Source organism: Salmo trutta, chromosome 34 (assembly GCF_901001165.1).
Source record: "Salmo trutta chromosome 34, fSalTru1.1, whole genome shotgun sequence".
NCBI classification, from domain to species: Eukaryota; Metazoa; Chordata; class Actinopteri; order Salmoniformes; family Salmonidae; genus Salmo; species Salmo trutta.
The window spans coordinates 20,720,204-20,742,374 of record NC_042990.1 but is presented as its reverse complement, the minus strand read 5'-3'; the positions used below and the strand labels follow the sequence as shown (position 1 = coordinate 20,742,374).

At 42.5% G+C, this 22,171-nt stretch overlaps 3 protein-coding genes across 5 annotated transcripts in view; all 3 read left to right on the top strand.

The window, feature by feature from the left end:
- Positions 1 to 499: 499 nt before the first annotated feature.
- Positions 500 to 4,886, top strand: LOC115173772 (replication protein A 32 kDa subunit-like). Of its 3 annotated transcripts, XM_029732149.1 has the most exons (8): positions 550 to 606; positions 729 to 823; positions 980 to 1,078; positions 1,366 to 1,479; positions 1,620 to 1,694; positions 1,784 to 1,957; positions 4,148 to 4,248; positions 4,360 to 4,886. In XM_029732149.1, exons 3-8 carry the CDS (start codon positions 995 to 997, stop codon positions 4,439 to 4,441), a joined length of 630 nt encoding a protein of 209 aa, XP_029588009.1. In that variant the 5' UTR covers positions 550 to 606; positions 729 to 823; positions 980 to 994; the 3' UTR covers positions 4,442 to 4,886. The 3 variants fall into 3 exon arrangements, with proteins under 3 accessions (XP_029588008.1, XP_029588009.1, XP_029588007.1); XM_029732148.1 differs by lacking the exon at positions 729 to 823 and having other exon boundaries at positions 500 to 606; XM_029732147.1 differs by lacking the exon at positions 550 to 606 and having other exon boundaries at positions 631 to 823.
- Positions 4,887 to 4,983: 97 nt separating this feature from the next.
- On the top strand, positions 4,984 to 10,463 carry LOC115173770 (nuclear inhibitor of protein phosphatase 1). The gene is made up of 7 exons (XM_029732143.1): positions 4,984 to 5,191; positions 5,686 to 5,746; positions 6,265 to 6,418; positions 6,653 to 6,873; positions 7,017 to 7,161; positions 7,297 to 7,361; positions 9,251 to 10,463. Exons 1-7 carry the CDS (start codon positions 5,142 to 5,144, stop codon positions 9,626 to 9,628), a joined length of 1,074 nt encoding a protein of 357 aa, XP_029588003.1. The 5' UTR covers positions 4,984 to 5,141; the 3' UTR covers positions 9,629 to 10,463.
- A 9,573-nt stretch (positions 10,464 to 20,036) lies between these two features.
- The window catches only part of LOC115173769 (forkhead box protein O6-like), a 60,926-nt gene continuing 58,791 nt past the window's right edge, over positions 20,037 to 22,171 (top strand). The window contains exon 1 of the mRNA XM_029732142.1: positions 20,037 to 21,005. Within this exon, the coding sequence (XP_029588002.1) occupies positions 20,487 to 21,005 (519 nt within the window). The 5' untranslated portion in view covers positions 20,037 to 20,486. The remainder of the gene's footprint in view (positions 21,006 to 22,171) is intronic.

The following is a 22,171-nucleotide window of genomic DNA, read 5'->3' as shown; positions in this document are numbered from 1 at the left end:
GATATATATATATATATATATATATATATACGGTGCCATTGGGAACATATAAATCGTAAGTGCCCTATTCAGAACAGGACCCATTACAACGAGAAACCTCGTCAGTTGAAGATAAACACCAAGCATCATCAGTGTACATTATAACCAGGTGTATGAGGGGATCAAACTTTTCTATGAACAATATTTCCTTTGTATGTCATAAGATATTTTGAAGAGATTCAGTGAAATGTATCAATAAATGCTGTAAAATGTCATTCATTGTTGAATTGATGGCGTTATTAAAATGTTTTTTTTTTAAAACATGGGTTTAAATTTTTCTATTAGATTTCATATCATAGTGAATATTTTAGTGAGAATTAACTTGTCTGCAAGTTATCTGCTGATTGAGTGGGAGATGTCCTTTGTTGATTGCTGAGGTTGTATGGTTGCTACACTTTGGCCTCTGATTGGTTAATTGGATGATTGGTTAATTGGATAATTGGCTAACATTTTGCTAGTGAGCTGAAATGTGGTAATCTGTCAAGAGTTGCACCTTTCAGTCTTATGGGATAGTTCTAATGATCAAATGTAACTAAAATCCCTCTTCCAACAACACGTGGGGTCAAGGTGAGTTTTGAAGGGACCTGCAACTAAGATGTCACACAAATTAATTTAACTAGCATTTTAAAGTTTTAATCACTCATTCCTTTCAGTAGATGTGTTGTGCAGTTCAATGTGTTTTTCCAAAGTATACAACAAGGGCTCAGATATAGGAAGTGGATACAGGTACAATCAGTCCACAGGTGGATTTACCACCTTCCAGTCAGGACAGAAGACTACCAAGGTGTTTCTTTTAACCCTCATGCTTTCACAACATAACCCATAACTGAACAATGACAATGTTGTCTTGGAATGCATTGAACTAGCATTCTTATATTTATAAAATGGACAAGCTTCAGTGGACCAAAATGTGACGCTTTTCATTGCCCTGCTGTGACAGTGGTCAGTCCTCCAGATGATGCCGTGCACTGTGTCCCAACTGCTGTCTGCCACGGCTGCCAGGGAAGTCTTCAGCGTTGGTGACATTGAGGTCAACCAGGTGAGGGATTCTGTTCCACCAGGTGAGGGATTCTGTTCCACCAGGTGAGGGATTCTGTTCCACCAGGTGAGGGATTCTGTTCCACCAGGTGAGGGATTCTGTTCCACCAGGTGAGTGTTTCTATTCCACCAGGTGAGGGTCCCTGTTGGTAGAGAAACCTAGAGCTCGTTCCCAGTAGGTCCTATATCATGTTTATCCACTTTATTTACCACAAACCAGAAAAAACCTGGCAGCGCCGCATTGATTCAACATCTACACCTGTTTTTGTATTTGATTTCTGGATTAAGGTATCTGTGGTGGGTATCGTCAGGAGAACGGTTCCCTCAGTAAACAATGTCTTGTACTCCGTGGACGACATGACTGGACCACCATTGGGCGTGAAGCTCTGGGTGGACACTGCAGTAAGTGGATAATTATAGGTCTTCGTCCAGAAACACCTGAAATGAAAACTAGGTTGGGGAGAAATAGGGCATCGGCAACCTTTTAAAATAATTTTTAGTTCCTCCTATAGCAGATAAGATACTGAATATTTGCATTACAGGAGCCTGGTGTGGACAGTACTTTTGTTTCCCCAGGGACTTATGTCAAGGTCTCTGGAAGTCTGCGTATCATTCAGGTAAACGGATTTGATTTAGTACTTTAAGTCTAGTATTTCTCTGCATGATTATGGCACATTTCTGTACCCCTTCACATACTTCCTGCCAGGGCCAAAGATCATTGGTGGCTTTCAACCTCTCTTGCCTTGAGGACCTGAATGAGATCACCTCTCACATGCTGGAGGTAGTGCAGGCCCACATGCAGCACAACAGGAACCCGTGTGGTGGTAATCCTGGAGATGGAGACGCGTCCACCTATGGGCTGAGTGCCAGTCAGAGCCAGGTCAGTTCTCTAGTCCTGCAGCACATATAACGCCTACACCCTAGCTTCTAATGCCCGACTCGGATTATAGGGCTGAACTGTACTATGTTGGTTGAGATATTTTCTTTTCACATTGTCCTTTCCAGCACAGTTCCAGCAACTAGTGTGAATGTGAAGCCAGCACAGCTTAGCTTGGTTTGGCTAAGTAGTGTGAAAAGGGTTTGTGTCTTGGGACAGGGGGTAGTGGTTGTTTCTGGTCTCAGTTTACAGTTTTGAAACCAACGTGACAATGGATTTGTCTGTGTAATAATAACTATATTAAGCCTTCTATGATATCATGGCGGTCCACAAACAATTGTTTAAGTGCATGCCGCCACCTACTATGGTGGACTGTATGATCAATCATGATCTGCCCAATTCTGTACTACCATGAAAAAACAAATTCAAAATGAATAAATCCCTAACTTCGACCACACCCTCCCCAACCCCATTAAACTTTATATCATGCTGAAACACTCCACCCTTAGAATTGTTCAGCATGTCAATAACCATTTCAACAGTAACATCTGTTACCACCAATATTTCTTGTCTCCACAATAACCTTGAACCTGGCATTTCTGCTTTCCACAACCCGAGTCGTATAGATAACCTTACCAATAGATGCTATGAAGTCAACATCATTCATTATCAAAGTCCTTTGACACTGCACATTCATGAGCACAAGATTTCTGAACAGACCTCAACACTGCCAGGACCATCAGAAGCACCAGCCCCGACAGTAGGTCCACTTACGACAGGTACATCCATCAGTCTGACAGTAGGTCCACTTACGACAGGTACATCCATCAGTCTGACAGTAGGTCCACTTACGACAGGTACATCCATCAGTCTGACAGTAGGTCCACTTACGACAGGTACATCCATCAGTCTGACAGTAGGTCCACTAACGACAGGGACATCCATGTAAGATCCATCAGTCTGACAGTAGGTCCACTTACGACAGGGACATCCATGTAAGATCCATCAGTCTGACAGTAGGTCCACTTAAGACAGGTACATCCATGTAAGATCCAGCAGTCCACACTGTAGTTCTACCAATCTATTTTATGGTCTCTGTATACAATACATCTTGACTGATCCTATACCTCTGAGCCTCTAGCATCTCTCTGTACCTGGCATCCAACAAATGCTGCACATTCACCATAATCATGTGCTCCTTCACACTTGGCACATCTTTTTAATTCCTTTACACTGAGCAGCTACATGTCCCATTCTTTGTCATTTAAAACCCCACAGTGGATATGGGACAAATTCTCTAATATTGAAACTAAGGAATCCTATCTGTACTTTTCCCGGCAAGACTTTCTCAAACCTCAGCATCACTGATAAACTTTCACTACTTTGACTCTCTTTCCTACTGATCAACCTTTTGCCCGAAATCTCTCTGCCTCCCGTCACATTTTCATCATCTGTGGACATAGGTATTGGGACCCCTGTGGGACTCCTTTCAATCTAGCATAAGCACAAGGGATATTTTTCAAAATCTTCCCTTGCTGTGCGTGGCTACCACACAATATTAACAATCTACCATTTCCCATGAACCGAGCTAATTTCACTTCACCTACCTCTTTCTCGATGGCATTAGTTAGTCGGATAGGGTGTGAGGCCCTGTGGTCTCAAACACCATCACAAATTTCCACTCCAACACATCCCTACTTACTTCTTACACTGGCCCTCTTTATGCTTTCTTTACTAGACGTGCCACTGCTTTCTGTATCATGATCTCTCTTCTTCCTGTGTCTTTCCACTACCGACCATTCCGGTCCTTGATTCTCATCCTTCCGCTCCATACCATCAGAACTGACACCCATATTGTTCGCATTCCAGCACAGCTGTCGCTTCACTTATTATTCCCCCCCCCTCCATTTCATCCGCACTACTTGCTGCCATTACCCATTTAACCTCTTACCACATTTCTGCAACAGCGAAACAAGATTCAACAACATCAGAAAACTCACTTGTGGTCAAACAATCGGTTTCTAGTCACTTCTTTACACAGTTCAACCAAGAACTAACTATTTTAGGCCTGTAGGCTAAGGCTACATTTACACAGACAGTCCAATTCTGTTATCTTTTTTTCCACGAGCAGTTCAGAAAAAGATCCGATGTGATTGGTCAAAAGACCAATGGCTTTATTTCTCCTCCTGTAAGGTGTTGAACCTGATCAGGAGTTGCTCAGACTCCAAGCCCAGGGGCATCAGTCTAGAGGAGCTAGACATTAAGCTGGGGTACCTCAGCATGACTGCCATCAGGTAACAGATCCTCTTTTTTTGGGGGTGTGTTCAGTAGGGAGAACTTTTTTTAATCACAGTGAAAAGAGTATATCCGGTCTAATGCTTCCTTTTCCCCTTTACTCCATGCAGCCAGACCTTGGAGTTTCTAATCAGCGAAGGCCACATCTTCTCCACCATCGATGACAAGCATTTCAGGTCCACTACTGGCTAGGCCCCCAAACTCAACTCTGGACCTTGAAGCCAGTCCACTGCATGTTTTCATTGTTCCCCTCTAATCAGTGGATGATTCGGTGTGAGTGCAATTATCAGGTAGAACAGAACCAGCAGGTTCTGGACCTCATAGGGTAATAGTTGTTACCTCTGGGTTAGAGAATGTCTTCTGTTTCAGGTCAACTTACATCAATGGCTATAGGACGTTTTTAAATAAAAACGTAGAACATTTTGGTTTATCAACATGCATGCCCGTTACTTTTTATGATTTGTTATTTATATTATTTACACTCAAATATGGTGACTCTGTGGCCTAATTTATTTTATATTGTTTATTTTGTTTTGAGGTCCTCTGGTATATGACAGCTGATGTACAGTGTAAAATGTTGATTGGATATATGATTGCTTGGTGAAATGTCATTATGCAATGAAAATAATGAATCATCCAAATTGTATTGTCTTGATTTGCCAAACAAAATATGTTAACACAAACCTCCACAATCGTGGGAAACTTGTTATAAATCGACCCCCGAACAATATGATCTCCAACGTATATAGCATAGACATTTAAACCAGGGGAATTAAAGTAGGTTTATTAACTTCCATAATATTATTTCATAATAAACTACGATTCCCAGCTTTCTACAGACGTCCCTGTAGTCCTCACTTTCCCAGCATTCACTACTAGTACACGGTGTAAGATGGCAGCAAACCCAAGCACAAACACACCTCTTTTTGACTGCCCGTCATGGTAAGACCAGCGACGATGTCTAATGCATAATTTTGACTGTCAAATCAAAAGCATGCAGTAGAGTGTTGTAAGGTCCATGTCGGTGAAGTGAATTAGATTGTCGCATCGAGAGAGGATGTAGTTTGCTTGCTAGAAACATGAGCTAACTAGCTAGCTATCTGGTTAACTTCGCTATGATATTGGAGTGCTCAGTCACAGTAGTATGCTAGCTGTTTGATGAATATTCTAACGTTAGCTTGTCAGTGAAATCCAGCAGCAGGGTTTGCTAAAGCTGTATGGTGTTCCAGAATGCTTACTGTTATGCAGCATTTGCAAGCATGTTCCTTTCTCAAGACAAGAATAACAGTATTGCTTGTGCAGTTTATGCAAAACATTTGAAGAAATGGCATTGCAAATCCGTAGTCTTGTTCAACTTGTTTTGCGGCAAAACAGCGGCCATTTGAATAAAAGCATAATTACAACATGGAAATGACATTCACTTTGTGTTTCGTCAGGGCAGGGAAACCTCCCCCTGGACTCCATCTAGATGTGGTGAAGGGAGACAAGCTAGTAGAGGTAAGTCTACTAGTCTTAACTCTCGACCCAAACTTCAACTTTTTTGGTGCTGGATAAAGATAACCACTGAAGCAAGAGCAATGCCTCTGTGCAGAAGATATGGCTTGTATCAAGTAGCCTAATGTTCATTTAAATATAAGACTTAAAATATGTTATAAGGTGTAGGGCCTATATTATATAGTTGCTGCACATGTCACTGTTGGAAGATGTGCTTAAACAAACATGGAATAACGTCTGTTCTCTGTGCCTACTGAACCTAGTGACCCCTTGGATTCCAAGGCAGTCACAGACCCACAAGTAATTTATCCCTAACCCTAAATGGCCCTTGAGCAAGGCACTTAACCCTAATTTGCGCCAGGGCTGACGTACTACTATGGGTGACCCTGAAAAACTATCCGGTGTATGTTACAAAACCTTTTCTATAGAGAACCATTGCAATACCAGTCCATGACCTTAGACAGGCAACTCTGTTGACATTTCATTATGGCAATTCTTCTTCTTTTTTTTTCATTTGATAGAAGCTAATCATTGATGAAAAGAAATACTACCTGTTTGGGCGGAACCCAGACCTGTGTGACTTCACGATAGACCACCAGTCGTGTTCTCGTATCCACTCAGCCCTGGTCTACCACAGACACCTCAAGAGGGTTTTCCTGATCGACCTCAACAGCAGTGAGTATCTAGTACTGCTTAATATCCTGCAGTGTTCCTGACAGTCAGTTGTCAAGGGTTTGTTTCAGTGTAAATGTTCCTTCAAGAAAGAGAACCGTAGCTTGCTGGCCCCTGGTACAAAAAGGTTTGGGTCACGCCATGTCATTGTAGATGCCAAATAGACGATATGTAAACTTCAACTTTCAACAGGAAGTTACATTTTGAAAGGACAATCCATGTTACTCTGTCCCCTAGCGCATGGTACATTCCTGGGCCGTATCCGTCTGGAGCCCCACAAGCCCCAGCAGGTGCCCATCGACTCCACCATGTCGTTCGGGGCATCCACACGGGTCTACACCCTGAGAGAGAAGCCCCAGACCCAGACCAACACCATACCTGGAGGGGAGGTGAAGGCAGGGGAAGACGAGGAGCTCAAAGGACTGCTGGGTCTACCTGAGGAGGAGACTGAGCTGGAGGTTTGTGTGGGGCAACAGGGGACTGCTTGAGTTCTTGTGAGATATATTTATGTTTTGTTCAAGCAGCTTATGTAGAATTTTCTTGTTTCTCCATCTGTTTGATGAACCTGACCGCATCCATCCTCTTGTTTCACCTGTTCCAGAACCTGACAGAGTTCAACACGGCCCACAACAAGCGTATCTCCACCCTGACCATTGAGGATGGCAACCTGGACATTGTGAGGCCCAAGAGGAAGAGGAGGAGTAGCAGGGTCTCCTTCAGTGAGGAGGAGGAGGTCATCAACCCAGGTGTGTTAGTTAGGGTTGATGATGACCCACGTGCCCATACACACACGCTTGCACACAGACATGCAAGAACACACACCCATGCACTATTGCAGATGTGCGCACACGTTCAAAATGTAATCCTGTGTGTTTTCACAGAGGACGTCGACCCATCAGTAGGGCGCTTCAGGAACATGGTACAGACTGCTGTTGTCCCGATCAAGGTAAACTTCTTCAAATCCATCTCTTACTTTATGCTGGGGATGATTCTTGAGAAAAATGGCAAATGTTGTGTTGACCAAGGTTGTTGTTGTCATAATAATGAAAACAAATCAAGAAAAAACGATTCAGTAAACAAAACCGTTTAAAAAACAAAAACTATACTGAAAATATTATCTTTGACTCCAAAACAAACTTAAATAAAAACCATCATGAATTATGTTTATTTTTAAACATTTTTTTTCTTAACATTGGGCAAAAATTGAATGGTTTTCAAGCTACTGAAGCTGGTGTGTAAATGCGGCTAGCTTTTTATTTATTTCTGCCTCTAACTTATTCACGATTCATTCATGATTATCCGTAATCATGGTAGCATCCACATTAATGTAGAGGTTAAAACCTCTTAAGGATCTGCCCCTTTTTTCAATTTTGGCCTAAAATGACATACCCAAATCTAACTGCCTGTAGCTCAGGACCTAAGCAAGGATATGCATATTATTGATACCATTTGAAAGGAAACACTTTGAAGTTTGTGGAAAGGTGAAATAAATGTAGGAGAATATAACACATTAGATCTGGTAAAAGATAATACAAAGAAAAAAAACATGTATTTTTTTGTACCATCTTTTAGATGCAAGAGAAAGGCCATAATGTATTATTCCAGCAATGTAGATTTTGGCAACTAGATGGCAGCAGTGTATGTGCAAAGTTTTAGACTGATCCAATGAACCATTGCACTTATGTTCACAATTTTGTTTCAAGACTGTCCAAATGTGCCGATTTTGGTTTGTTAATAATTTTTCATAACTGTGCACTCCCCTCAAACAATAGCATGATAATCTTTCACTGTAATAGCTACTGTAAATTGGACAGTGCAGTTAGAGTAACAAGAATTTAATATGTCTATGTCCTGGGTCATTTTCTTGTTACCTACAACCTCATGCTAATCGCATTAGCCTACGTTAGCTCAACCGTCCTGCGGGGGACCCACCGATCATGTAGAGGTTTTAAGAAACATTCTATTCTTATTTACAATAAAAGTGACTCCAAAATGACACAATACATTATTTACCATTCATTTCTATTGGGCACAACTTAATCTGAAACACAACCTCTACATTTTTGGGGGGACTACTTTAATACACAAGTGAATTTGTCCAAATAATTTTTACACCTTCAAATGGGGGGACTAGATACATAAATTAATTTCTAAATGGTAAAACAGATACAGTATGTATGAAAATACCCTCAAATAAAAGCGGACATTCTCTACTGTCGCCTCATATGGAACATTTGATCTTAAATCTAATATGCTGGAGTATAGAGCCAAATTAAACGTTTTTGCTTCACTGTCCAAATAAATAGAAAGGTAGCTGACTCAATTCTTTTGAACATATTTTTTGCACCAGTTTCGACACTATTCTTTTTAAATCCAAGTCGCATTGAGATTGATTTAATAATTTAAACCTAACCTTACCATCACTTTATTTATTACTGCCCCCCACTTGAAAGAAGTGACACACCCAAAATCACCCCAAAAACTATACAGCACGTCTCCAAGCCTCCTCCTGTTCCTAATTCTAAAACTGAATCTAAATCATATAAAAACAAAATATTTGTATACAACTAAAACAAAATAAAAACTGAAAACTAACTGAAACTAAACTAATAGAAATATAAAAACACCACTATAATTACCTTCGTGTTGACCGATCTCCAGTCAATCAATGCTAAAAGTTGATGTTGTGTTGACAAATTGAGGTCAATCACATTTTATTTATAAATCCCTTTTTAAGACTATTTGTCAGAGAGTACTTCAGTGCTTTACAGTTGACGCTACTATATTGCCATCTTCAATCTTCTCATTCCCCCCTAAACCCTGCTACCCAATCAGAAGAGGAAGATGGAGGGTCACGCTACACTAGGTCTGGAGGACTCTGTGGCCAGACGCATGCAGAACTTCCCTTTCAGTGGAGGGCTGTATGGAGACCTCCCTCCCACCATTGGAGAGGCCGGCTCCCTCCCCCCCATGGCCCAGGGTGGAGCTACTATCCTGGGGGGCCTGCCGCTAGTCTTCCCTAACCCTGCGCCCGAGGTGGACCTCTCCCCCACCTCAGCCTCAGCACAGCCCTTCGTCACCCCCAGCCCTGCTGTTAACCTCGCCCTCGCCCCCGGACCCTACACAGCCGAGGCTGTCAACGAACCACGCAAGAAGAAATACGCCAAGGAGGCGTGGCCAGGGAAGAAGCCCACCCCTTCTCTTCTAATATAGGTCATATTGAAAATGGCAACCTATTTCCCTTAGTGCACTACTGGCCAAAGGTAATGCACTATCTCGGGAATAGGGTACCATTTCAAATTTGCACATAGCACCTCCCTGGACAATATAATGGGAGGGGTTAGTATTAGTTAGGAGAGTGGTCACGTCTCTGGACAACCAGTCAATCAAGACTTCCTGTACTGTACAAGCTGTGACAAAGGGATATAGGGATCCCTGATATAGGGAGATGTTTGTAAGAATAATATATTATTTTGGTTTGGATGTTTTTTTTGTCTGCTTCATACGTACATTGTTTTATTTTTATTGCTCAACTCACTTAAACTGACAAAGTAATGTCTGACTGACCTCAGATTAGCTTATCGTGACTGTAACACAGATTGGTCCATTTGAACCATTGTTTTACAGCTTTATTTATTAATTATTTTAAACAAAATTAAACATTGCTCTGTTACAAAAAAAAAATCTTAGAAACTAGCTATTCACTCTGACTGTTTGATTCACAGTATGATTTTGCCTTTGTGGATATTTTTAGTGCTGTTGGTTTCACTGAAAACCATGTTTCTGTCAATACAGAGAGTAACATTAACCAGACAAGGCCTGCTAGATGTTTTAATAATCCACTCAGACAAGGCTATGAACTGAGGGTACAGATTGGCTTTAAAGAAACTATGAAGGAACAGAGCAGTTTTTGTGTGTGAGACAGTTGTATTATAATTTTTAGCTATTTTTATATGAGAATTGGGGGGTTGGTTGAAATGGAACCCATTAATGTCAGATATGTATGAAATTCAGTTAAGAAAAGAGAAATAAAGTTTAAACAAAGTGACATGCAGGTTATTAGAATTCATATCTTTGATATTTGTATAATAAACAGTAATAATCCATACTCCTCTCTCTCTGCGGTGTGAGATGATGGTGGGAGAGGAGGATTAGTTTAGTCCCTAGAGAAATCTCCCACTGGGTCTCTGCTGTGTTGCTTTCATGTTGCCAGTTTTGCCTTTTTACTTTACACGACGCCATCTACTGAGGAAGCTCCTGGGATGGCTAATTAAGGGATTGTTCAGCTAAATGAATGTGATTGTCTGTTCTGGGAACACGTCAAACGTGTCTGTTACTTCCTCAAGGTGATGAGTTTGACGTAGGTCTCAACTAATTTCAACCTCAAATTTCATCCATTGGTTTTTGTTTGAGTACCGTAAATTCCAGACTATAAGCCGCAACTTTTTCCCCAGCTTTGAACCTCGCGGCTTAAACAATGACGCGGCTAATATATGGATTTTTCCCGCTTTCAATTTTTTTTTCTCCAAAAAAACTTTCTGTGACGTGCTCAGGTTTTTGGCGGTATGAAGCTTTCATTAGACCAATGAAACTGCCGAACGGGTTAAGGTCAAACAACTTTTTTGTTTACTGTTTAGATTACATCGAGCGCTCTCAAACTTCCCATCATTCTGATTACGGTAGTCATTTTGTCACCCTCATCATGGCAAAGATACGGAGAAATGGATATGATGCAGCTTTCAAGTTGAAGGCGATTGATCTGGCTGTTGGAAAAGGAAATAGAGCTGCTGCACGGGAGCTTGGTCTTAATGAGTTGATGATAAGACGTTGGAAACAGCAGCGTGAGGAATTGACTCAGTGCAAAAAGACAACTAAAGCTTACTGCTAATTATTTTTTTTTTGTTACAAGCCGTGTTTCGTTAAAGCCTATATATTTTTGTTACAAGCCGTGTTTCGTTAAAGCCTGTGTAAAATTAATTTGTTTCAATGTATCGGTAGGCACCTGCGGCTTATAGACGTGCGGCTTATTTATGTTCAAAATAATACTTTTTTTAAAATTCAGTGGGTGCGGCTTATATTCAGGTGCGCTTAATAGTCCGGAAATTACGGTATTACTTGTGGGTTTGTTAAAGCAAACATTGTTTGAAAAGGAATCTGTCCTCAAAACCAGTCTGAGGTTTTATAGGAGTAAAATTAAGAAATACATACTTCTAATCCCATAGATGGCAGTGATTAGCAATCATTGCTACTTGCTGCATCACGAGGGGTATTTATCCTTCACAATATCTATTTGATGCACAAGCTGCAGACAGTGTTAAAGAAATCTACAGCGTGGCTCATTTTGAATGGTTGTGTTCTTATACTTGTTGATCTATTTTCCACCAGAGGGCAACATGTGTACTGTGCTCTGCTCTCTTTGTGGAATCGAGAAACAACCCAGGATGTCTACCTATCTCAGTGGATCACTATAAACTCATACTAGTTGCGTCTCAAATGTTCTCCATCTAGGAATGAAAATGATACCATTATTAGGAAGACACATCCATATTGGAGATATTGATATTGATAGTATTCTGTATAAATGAATAGGTAGTAGCAGACACAGGGTTCATGATGATTAATATTGTGAATAGGACTGATCATTGTTGATTTTGAAAGGACAGTGATAAAGGCCAATCAAAGACTCATCCTGTCCCAATTTCGAGAGCCAGTAGCAAAGCTGTCCGTGTTTTGCCTTTTGGCTGGTATTATATATTAGCTTGTGATAGTCTGTTGTAAAGGAACGTTGTCAATACCATAGTCTTGCTGTGCTCCATGAGGTGATCTTACTTAGAGAAACTCTGGAGTGGGTTTGGTAAGAGAATATGCAGCTGCACAATTTCACCTGTAGGGGTCTCTGGGGTTCTTCGCTGGCCCTGCTTCGCTGTCTGTTTGTTTTGGTCCCAAATGGCACCCTATTCCCTTTTTAGTGTACTACTTTCGACCAGAGCCCTATGCACTAGATAGGGAATAGGGTGTCATTTGGGACGCTATCTGTCTCCCCAGTGCAGATAAACCACCAGCAACTCCTTAATCAAATTTGCATGAGTGCGCTCAGGTTGCCATGGCAATAATGATCAGCGCTGCCTAATTAACTTTCTCAATTGCTTAATGAGATACGACCCTCTGAACTCTTTTTTTTCTTCTTTCTAATCCATGTTTTCTTTTTTTATTCTCTCCATCTTCCCTTCTCTCTCGCCTCAGTGTTACCCTGTGACCACTGAGATAATAGAAATTATACAAAAAATAAATTCTGCCTCACATGATTTAACACAAGAATGTATACGGCAGAGAAAAATAAAATATATTTCCTGATAGTTTCACACATGGAATGCAAAATGGAGACTAAAATATACTACCTGTAATACTGGGATATTATCCATCAGTATATAGTATTATATTGAGATGCAACTCACATGTTGTGATGTAGTGGCCCCTGAAGGCTTCAGGGGCCACAGGTGACCTGCTGAGACAGTTGAGTGAAGGAGGGGTGGAGAGAGCCCGCTGGCCCTGATCACCCCAATCGCCTGTCGCATACAGTGAAGCGGAACTCTCAAGACGTTAGAGAGACGGGGGAGACAGGGAGGAAAGCACTTGGTGACATCCTCACAAAGCCTCCTACCCATCTGCCACCTTGTCACACCCAATGTTCTACATCTCTACATTCCTACCAGGCCTCTGTCGTTCTGATTCAATTCTCTTCTCTTCTCCCCTGGAGTGTGCACTTGCTCACTCCTTCACATAGGTTAAAGCATTGGATTGGTATAGGCATGTGGTGGAGGTAGAATCCAATATATTTCCACCAGTTCATTTCTGAGATCACATTGAGGGGTAGTGAATGAGTGCTCACTTCTGCAGACGGTAGGCAGCCTCTTGTGTAGTTGTGCCTTGGTCCCTGGGAGTGACTTCATCATGCAGTAAGTGTGTTCCCTACTCCACCCTGTGGACAGAGCTGTGTTGGTCAGTCAGCCAGCTCAAGGACTTTCCTTCAGTGTACAGTAAGCTAGACAGGCCAGCCAGATCCATTATGGGATCACTGCTAGGGCAGCAGACCACAGCGGTCACACCAGTTCATGGGAACTCCTGCTCCATTTTTCATAGGAGGGATATTTCAATGTCTACAGCCGGGTTGGGCCAAGTTCAGGTTAATGAATTTAAATGATTCATGAGTTGAAAATGGTCCATTGTTTAATATGAGGATTTTTTTTTATTCATGAATTGACTGAATTGGTTACTGAATGGACCCCTGGTCCACCTGACTGGGTCATTCTATTTACATATTTACTGTGTATATGACACAATAGTTGCTTTGCCGTTAGGGCATACCCTGTGATTTCAGTGTCAAATGAAGAGTTATTCACTATTCTCTATGGCTCTGGTTACATCCATCTGACTGATGTCATTCTTTAATTGTGCCATTTCCTTTTTGTTTCCTTACAGCCAGAGGAGGAAAGTGACGGGGAAGATTATCTTCGTTGCACCTCTGCCTACGCTGCATCACTGTGTATTTTCTCTCTGTGCGTGAGTGGATTTCATGGTTGAAGGTGCAATCTGAAACAGGATTAGCATTACAGTAGGTGTGGGAGTGTTAGCTAAACCTCTCTTATGCAGGTGTGGCAGAGGGAAGACTGTCTGTCGCACACACACACACACACACAGGGCACAATGAACACAGGGATTCTTAAAGCGGGACAGAAGTTGACAAAGTGTTTTGGTAAAAAGCTGAGGGAAGGGGCTGGAGAAATGTAACCACTCTCAAATTCATAGACAGAGGTATGGATGCTAGGACTGAGCATCCATGATATCAAAATAATCATTTTATTCATGTTCTGAAGAACAAGCTTACATTTTGGGCTCTGATGTGGTATGACAGTTGAACTAAGCTCATGAGGCATTTATAAGTTATATTCTTCAAAAATCAATGGGTACACATTGTTTATACATCCAAAAATGAATATTGCCACTGCAGATTGTCCCTTTAAAATATTGTTAATACCACGTTGGTATTCATCAAAGCTTAGGGAGGCAGGGCCCGTTCTGCGTTGTGGTTTGGTTTCCAACTAGAAAAAGACTGAAAGAATCCAAAGCAGATAGTGTTAGTCAAACTAGCACACTACTGCCAGTGCCAATGCATGAGAGTAAAATAAAACGCAGCCTTTTTGTCTTTGGGAAAGTCTACTAAAAATTGAGAGAAGTAGAGTTGAGTGTCCTGGTCCCAGATCTATTCGTGCTAACTAACTGCTATGGTCATTGTCACACAAAATGGCACAAACAGATCTGGGACCAGGCTAGGAGCTGAGGAACGTGGAGCGTTTCTCCATGGTTCTGTGACATTGAGAAGCCACATGGTTGGCTACAGCCCAGGCCTCCAGGCAGCTCATGCCCAAGGAGGAGACACATCCAGGGATGGCCATGGGCTGTGTACTGGCTACAGACACCCAGACTTTCCACACATACACATCCACGCACGCACGCATGCACTCACACCACACACACATACAACCCCCAAGTGTCTTCACTGACATTTTCAACCTTTCCCTGACCCAGTCTGTAATACCTAAATGTTTCAAGTAGACCACCCACCATAGTTCCTGTGCCCAAGAACACTAAGGTAACCAGCCTAAATGACTACCAACACGTAACACTCACGTCTGTAGCCATGAAGTGCTTTGAAAGGCTGGTCATGGCTCACATCAACACCATCCTCCCAGAAACCCTAGACCCACTCCAATTTGGATAACGCTCCAACAGATGACGCAATCTCTATTGCACTCCACACTGTCCTTTCCCATCTGGACAAAAGGAACACCTACGTGAGAATGCTCTTCATTGACTATAGCTCAGCGTTTGACTCCATAGTGCCCTCCAAGCTCATCACTAAGCTAAGGACCCTGGGACTGAACACCCCCCTCTGCAACTGGATCCTGGACTTCCTGACTGGCCGCCCCCAGGGGGTGAGGGTATGCAACTACACATCCGCCTCCATCATTAAGTTTGCCGACGACACGACAGTGGTAGGCTTGATCACCGACGACGATGAGACAGCCTATAGGAAGGTCAGAGACCTGCCAGAGTGCTGCCAGGACAAGAACCTCTCTGTCAAGGGTAAGCAAGACAAAGGAGCTGATCGTGGACTACAGGAAAAGGAGTGCCAAGGACACCCTCATTCACATCGACGAGGCTGTAATCGAGTGGGTCAAGAGTTTCAAGTTCCTTGGTGTCCACATCACTAAGGACTTATCATGTTCCAAAAGCACCAACACAGTCGTGAAGAGGGCACGACAATGCCTACTCCAGGAGACTGAAAATATTTGTCATGGGACCTCAGATCCTCAAAAGGTTCTACAGCTGCACCATCGAGAGCATTCTGACTGCAACTGCTCGACAACCCTGGTGGGATAATAAAGTTTATCTGAAGGTGCTACAGAGGGTAATGCGTACCGCCCAGTAAATCACTGGGGCCGAGCTTCCTGCCATCCAGGACCTCTATACCAGGCGGTGTCAGAGGAAGGCCCTAAAAATTGTCAAAGAGTCCAAGTCATAGACTGTTCTCTCTGCTACCGCACGGCAAGCGATACTAGAGCTCCAAGTCTGGGACCAAAAGGCTCCTTAACAGCTTCCTGCTGAGCAGTTACTCAAATGGCTACCCGGACTATTTGCATTGATCCCATTATTTCATTATTATTTGTTATATTTTTTTGCACTGACTCTATGGCACAGGCTCGATGTACACTCACTGGACTCTAAACACACACACACACACACACACACACACACACACACACACACACACACACACCCTTCAAATACACTGCTGCTACTCTCTGTTTATTATCTTTGCATAGTCACTGCCCCTTCCTACATGTACATATTACCTCAATTACCTCTACTAACCCATACCCCTGCACATTGACTCAGTACCATTACCCCTTGTATATAGCCTCGTTATTGTTACTTTATTGTGTTACTATTTTTCATTTCTTTTATTTAGCTAAGTTTTCTTACTTTCTTTTTTTTACTCTGCATTGTTGGTTATGGGTTCGTAAGTAAGCATTTCATGGTCTAAACCTGTTGTATTCGGCGCATGTTTTTTTCTCTTTTTTTGACACTACGAAACAACACCCACAGCTCTCCTTATGTAACAGCACAAGGTCGTAGAGGAGGGGTTGCTAGAGGGAGGGAACATCAATGATGAACAAAAAGAGAGGGAGAAAGAGAGATTGAGAGAGAGAGGGGAAGACAGTGAGGGGGATGACTGCTGTTAAGGGGCTTTAGAGCAAAGACTGGGCTCACATTTGAGTACCTAAACAGTACAGAGCCAGAATGCAGTCTGGCTCTCAAAGTCAAATCCGGAAGGGTTTTTAAAAAGGAGAGGACAACAGGACAATGACCCTGATTTTTATGGCAAATATTGAGTGGTCCAGACTGTGTCCCATGACCTATAATTATTGTTATGCTCAGTGGACATGCCTCACCTTTGGTACAGTGTTAGTCTACTCTTCTGACATGCCTAATTAGAGCTGTAGTCAGTCAGTCGGGCGTTGTTGCTCAACACAAGGGTGGGAGTGACGTCATCACCCTGTCCCAGTAAACACATCAGTAGTAACCCTGGCTGACTAGCTGTCTTAGGTAGGTAGGTAGGTAGGTTACACTGTGAAAAAAATCCTGTCGTTTTAACGGTAACTTACTGGCAGCCAGTTACCTGTAAGTTACTGTAACTTTACAGTAATCTGCTGTTAAACTAAAGTTTCTTTGGAATTTACCGTGACATAATATACCTTTATTAAAGTAATGATCATGAAAAAAATGATAATGTACATTAGGTTAGAGTAAATTCCAAAGAAACTTTGATTTAACAGTACATTACTGTAAACTGTACAGTAATGTGCTGTTAAACTGAAGCTCCTTTGAAATGTACGGTAACATAGTGTACTTTAAGAAAAAGTAGTTTACAGGTAACTGGCTGCCAGTAAGTTACCAAAAAACAACAGGATATTTTCTACAGTGTAACCTTCCTACCTAAGCCAGATAGTCAGCCAGGATTACTACTGGTAGTTGATTGGTTCAAAGATCTAATCATACTGATTTATCTCCTTTTGTTGTTATTGTTGTTGTTGTCTGGAGCTGGAGCTTCCATGGGTGTTTTTCAGTGCCAATGCCCAACAGCTTAGCTTGCTACGGGCCACACCAGATCACTACACACATCGACTCAGCTCAGCTCCACTCAACTCAGCTGGCAGTGGCTCAGTGTTTGCATTCCATAGGATAGGAGTCACACCACATTCCAATTACAACTTAACTGTGGTGCATAAAAATATCCTCTCCAGACCGCGGGGCAGGGGCCATGTGTTTTCAATTACCCCTTTGTTTCTCATTTACAGCATCTCTCCCTCATTTATCCCCCTCTCTCTCTTTCTTTCACCATCTCCTCCCCTCCTCTTCTTGCTCCCTCCTCCCCTCCTGTTTTTGTTCTCCCTCTCCTTCACTCCCTTGCACTCTACTCTTCCTCCTCTTCTCACCCTTCCCTTCTCTCACACACACCCTCTCCCTTCCTCCCTCTCTCCTTCCCCTCTCTCCCTCTCGCTCCACTCTCCCCCTCCTTTTATTTTCCCCCCACTCTCTCTCTCTTTCCCTCTGTCACTCTCACCCTCTCCTTCCCTCCTCTTCTCCCAACCCTCTCTCTTTCACATCTCATGTTGTGATAGACCCGTTTAGTCACCATGAAAGCATTCCACTATAGGAGCATTTGAGGGTATGGTTTCCTCTGACAACCAAGCTGTCAATAGTGGGGGTAGCATCACCACCCACAACTGGGGAATTTTCCATTGAAAAAGGGTAATGGGGTTATAGAATGGAATATATTATAGAATAGAGTATAGTAGAATAGAATATAGTAGAATATAATTCAATGAAGTAGAATAGAAAATAATAAAGTAGAACATAATATAATATAGTATCAAATAATAGAATAACTTCATATCAAACTTCATGTGCATAACAGTCAAATAACCCTTCATTTTATAGAATAACAGCCACTGCATATATGTAGAGAGACACTATTAGTCGGAAGGAGATCAGTATGGATACCCCACAACTTGAACCCAATGAGGGTTCAGCCCGCGGGCGCCAAATGAGTGTGACATTCACAATGGTCGCTTCCGCCTTTCTCACTCTCTCTCTCTGCTGGGGGAAACACCCGCACTGAGAAAGGATGGTATGAAATGAAACCGCGAGCCAATTATTATTTCAAAGGATATGTAATTGAGACTTTTCTGACTTTCTTGTCTGACTGCAATGCATATGGAATCTGGTAGACGTTCATGCATAAATGAAGACATATTTATTTGTAGCTTTAATTAACCCGGTAATAATTACATATTATAATTATTCAATAGAGTGTTGGCAGTTCATGTAACTGAACTGACGTGCACAATACAGCATAGTCACTTAAACAACTCTACATTCATGTACCTCAACTAACCGGTGCCCCCACACATTGATTCTGTACGGGTACCCCCCTGTATATAGTCTCGCTATTGTTATTTTACTGCTGCTCTTTAACTACTTTTATTTCTTATTCTTATTTATATTTTTTAAACTGCATTGTTGGTTAGGGGCTTGTAAGTAAGCATTTCACTGTAAGGTCTACTACACCTGTTGTATTCAGCGCATGTGACTAATACCATTTGATTTGATTTGATTACGAGGTTTATAAACGCGGCACTCTTGAGGTGAATATGTCATGCTAATCCCAGTCTATCTCATCAACAGGTAGACATCTGACCACTGACTGACGATCACATGCAGCACATGGAAGAGCATCACAAATCGGATGGCTAAAGCACACCACGTCAACTGCTATTTTATTTAAGCGTTCTTGTTTATTCCCAAAGCAATAAACATCAATGAAACAATGCAAGATATTTTATGAACTGTGAATAAAAATGCATGAATACCTTTATTCTCTATATGGGATAGCAATGTGAAACGATGTTGTATACAGAATAAAATGGATATTCCCTTTCGCTAAACCTTTTATAGAGGGAGTGACTTGATCCAAGTCTCATATAATTATGTGTAAGCAGCACTCATTTATTCAACGCTACAGTTTAGTCGCTTGATAATCAAGCCTCACTGACGGATACACACGTGTGTACCAATGTGGAAGGAATAGGGTATGGTAATAATCAACAAATCTAAGTAAATAAGGGAGGTTAATTGCATGTAATGCACTTATGGCGGGGCGTCTTCGTCGCGTGAGAGAAGGAAGACAAACAGAGCATGCTCCACGAGCCGATACTTTTTTCGTCTGGAATTCTGCGGGTTGTAAATGATTCATAGAGCGAGCTTATTTTTAAGCGGAGTAATTGCGCGCAGCTCGCACAGTTAGTCAGTGTGTTACTATCAGCTATGAGTGTGTGTGCTGTTTTCGGGTGAGCGCTTGCGTGTGAGTGAAAGCCGGTCACCAATCTGCAGAGGAGACGGAGAGGAGATACCAGACGAAAGAAACAGTGAGCGTGAGCAGACTTCGTGAAAGAAAGTCAAATTAATTTGGCTTTAATTCTGGGGTTTTATCGAATATATCGTCCAGCCCTGCCAGTCCAACGGTTGGTCAAGGGAATCAACTGTTGCTGCAGCCGACTGGTTTTTAAAGGGACATTAGGCTAATCACAATTGACCAAATCCGTGTTGCTGACTCTGAATCTGGACATGGGTTTGAGAATGAATTAACCATCACCTGGAACTGGTGTATTTATTGTGCTGCGCGCACCCGGCGGCCGTATGCATGTTGTTCATGGTCTGTTCTGATACTGCATAGAGAATACATGCTCTTCCAGAATGATCCTACTCCACGCCTCTCCTGGCTTTTTGATATTGGTTTATCATATTATTCTATCAGTCAGTGGCAGTTGCTTGTAGGCAAGTAGACACATTTGGGCCATTTGAACAATTCCAAAGGCAGTTGGAGGATAATAGTGGATTTTTTATTTCTTTGTGACCTTGCCTTTTCGGCGTTAATCCAAGAGGATAGATGCTAATGATGGAGAATAACGGCATGGACGCGCATCAGGTTGGAATCAATCCTGAATACGAGCCGGAGGGCCGACCGCGGTCATGCACCTGGCCGCTGCCGACGTGTCCGGAGGATTTCCCTCGGGGAGTGGATGAAGCAAATCGAGGTCTGCCCCTGGCATCTGTCAAACTGGAGCAGCTTCAGTACAACGTGCCGGCATGCCGCGGTGGAGCAGCCGAGGGAAGAGGTGGCGCACCCGCGGAGCTCAAACATCCAGCCGGCGCCCCGGTCCCCATCGCAGCCGGCGCTCCTACATGCATGTCTGGGGCTGCCCGCGACGTGGCCGGCCAGCTGCGCAAAGCCAAGTCGTCCCGGAGGAACGCGTGGGGAAACCAGTCGTACGCGGACCTCATCACGCGTGCCATTGAGAGTGCCCCTGAGAAGAGACTCACTCTGTCGCAGGTTTACGATTGGATGGTGCGCTTTGTCCCTTATTTCAAGGATAAAGGCGACAGCAATAGTTCAGCTGGATGGAAGGTACAGTAACATAGCCTACTTGAAATGCATAATAATTCGTCTCTATATGATGATGGTGTGTGTTGATAGGGGGTAGCCTATATGTCAGTCTTTCCATAAAATCCATTGTAGACCTTGATCACTTCATTTGGGTTGTGCATCTTAACCACACATGGTTGTTCAGTGTTCAGCCATAAAAATGGAAAGCTCTCAACTGATGGTTAAAGCAAATGACTTGTTCCTGGTTAACGATGTATGGTTTTCGCATTTCCCCACATTCACCACCGCTGCTCTCCAGTCAGTCAGTGAGTAGAAAGGGGCGGTGAGATGAGACTGAGGGAGGCGGAGAGGGGTTACTGGGTTCATCCTATTTTACAGTCTATAGGCTATGCATAGCAAAGCAGAGCAGAGCATATCAGTACCAATATAAACGCTTTGTTTGTGCTATGGTGGAATATACTGTTTGCGCACTTCACTGTGACGTGTCCATGTCATGATTTTATTATAAGGGGATTATCTGACTGTAGAAGTGAATGCGTGACGGCATGTTCCGTTCGAACTCAACGTTGTTTCATCTCTGGGTTTCAAGCCATATGTAGAGGAGAGGAATAACGAGTCACGCTGGGCACAGAAAGTCAGGAGTGTGTCCGGGTCAATTCTGTTCCTTGTGTTCACGCACGAGCCACTCCGCTTGGCTAGTCTGGGTTAACCCTCAACGAACAAGAGCTATATCCGTCCACTTCTATTCATTGCGCGCGTTGTAAAATTACACAAGGGCTATGCAATTTGATAATACTCCACAAAATAGGAAAATAGAGATTATCCTTTAAATTAAAATCTAGACGAGAGTTTGTGTAATCTACTTTACTTTACCGCACATTTTGTGTGAGGATTATATTGGCCAAATTATTGTGGACTGGATTATTTATTCTATAGGGCCTATTTGTTCAAGTCATATAGGCCTCTCCAAGCCCTAATATAGATTTGAATATTTGCTCTTATTTTCCAAAGGGATTATCAAGACGATCAATTCTACACACTCACCTATTTTATCAGGGCCTTCGACTTTAGGTTATGTAGTTGAGCTTTGGTTTTCTTTTAGGGCTTGTTTTGAGTCAACCACCTGGTGTATACACAGAGGTTACACTGTTTAATACACCCCTCATCTTCCTAACTGTCACTTTGTT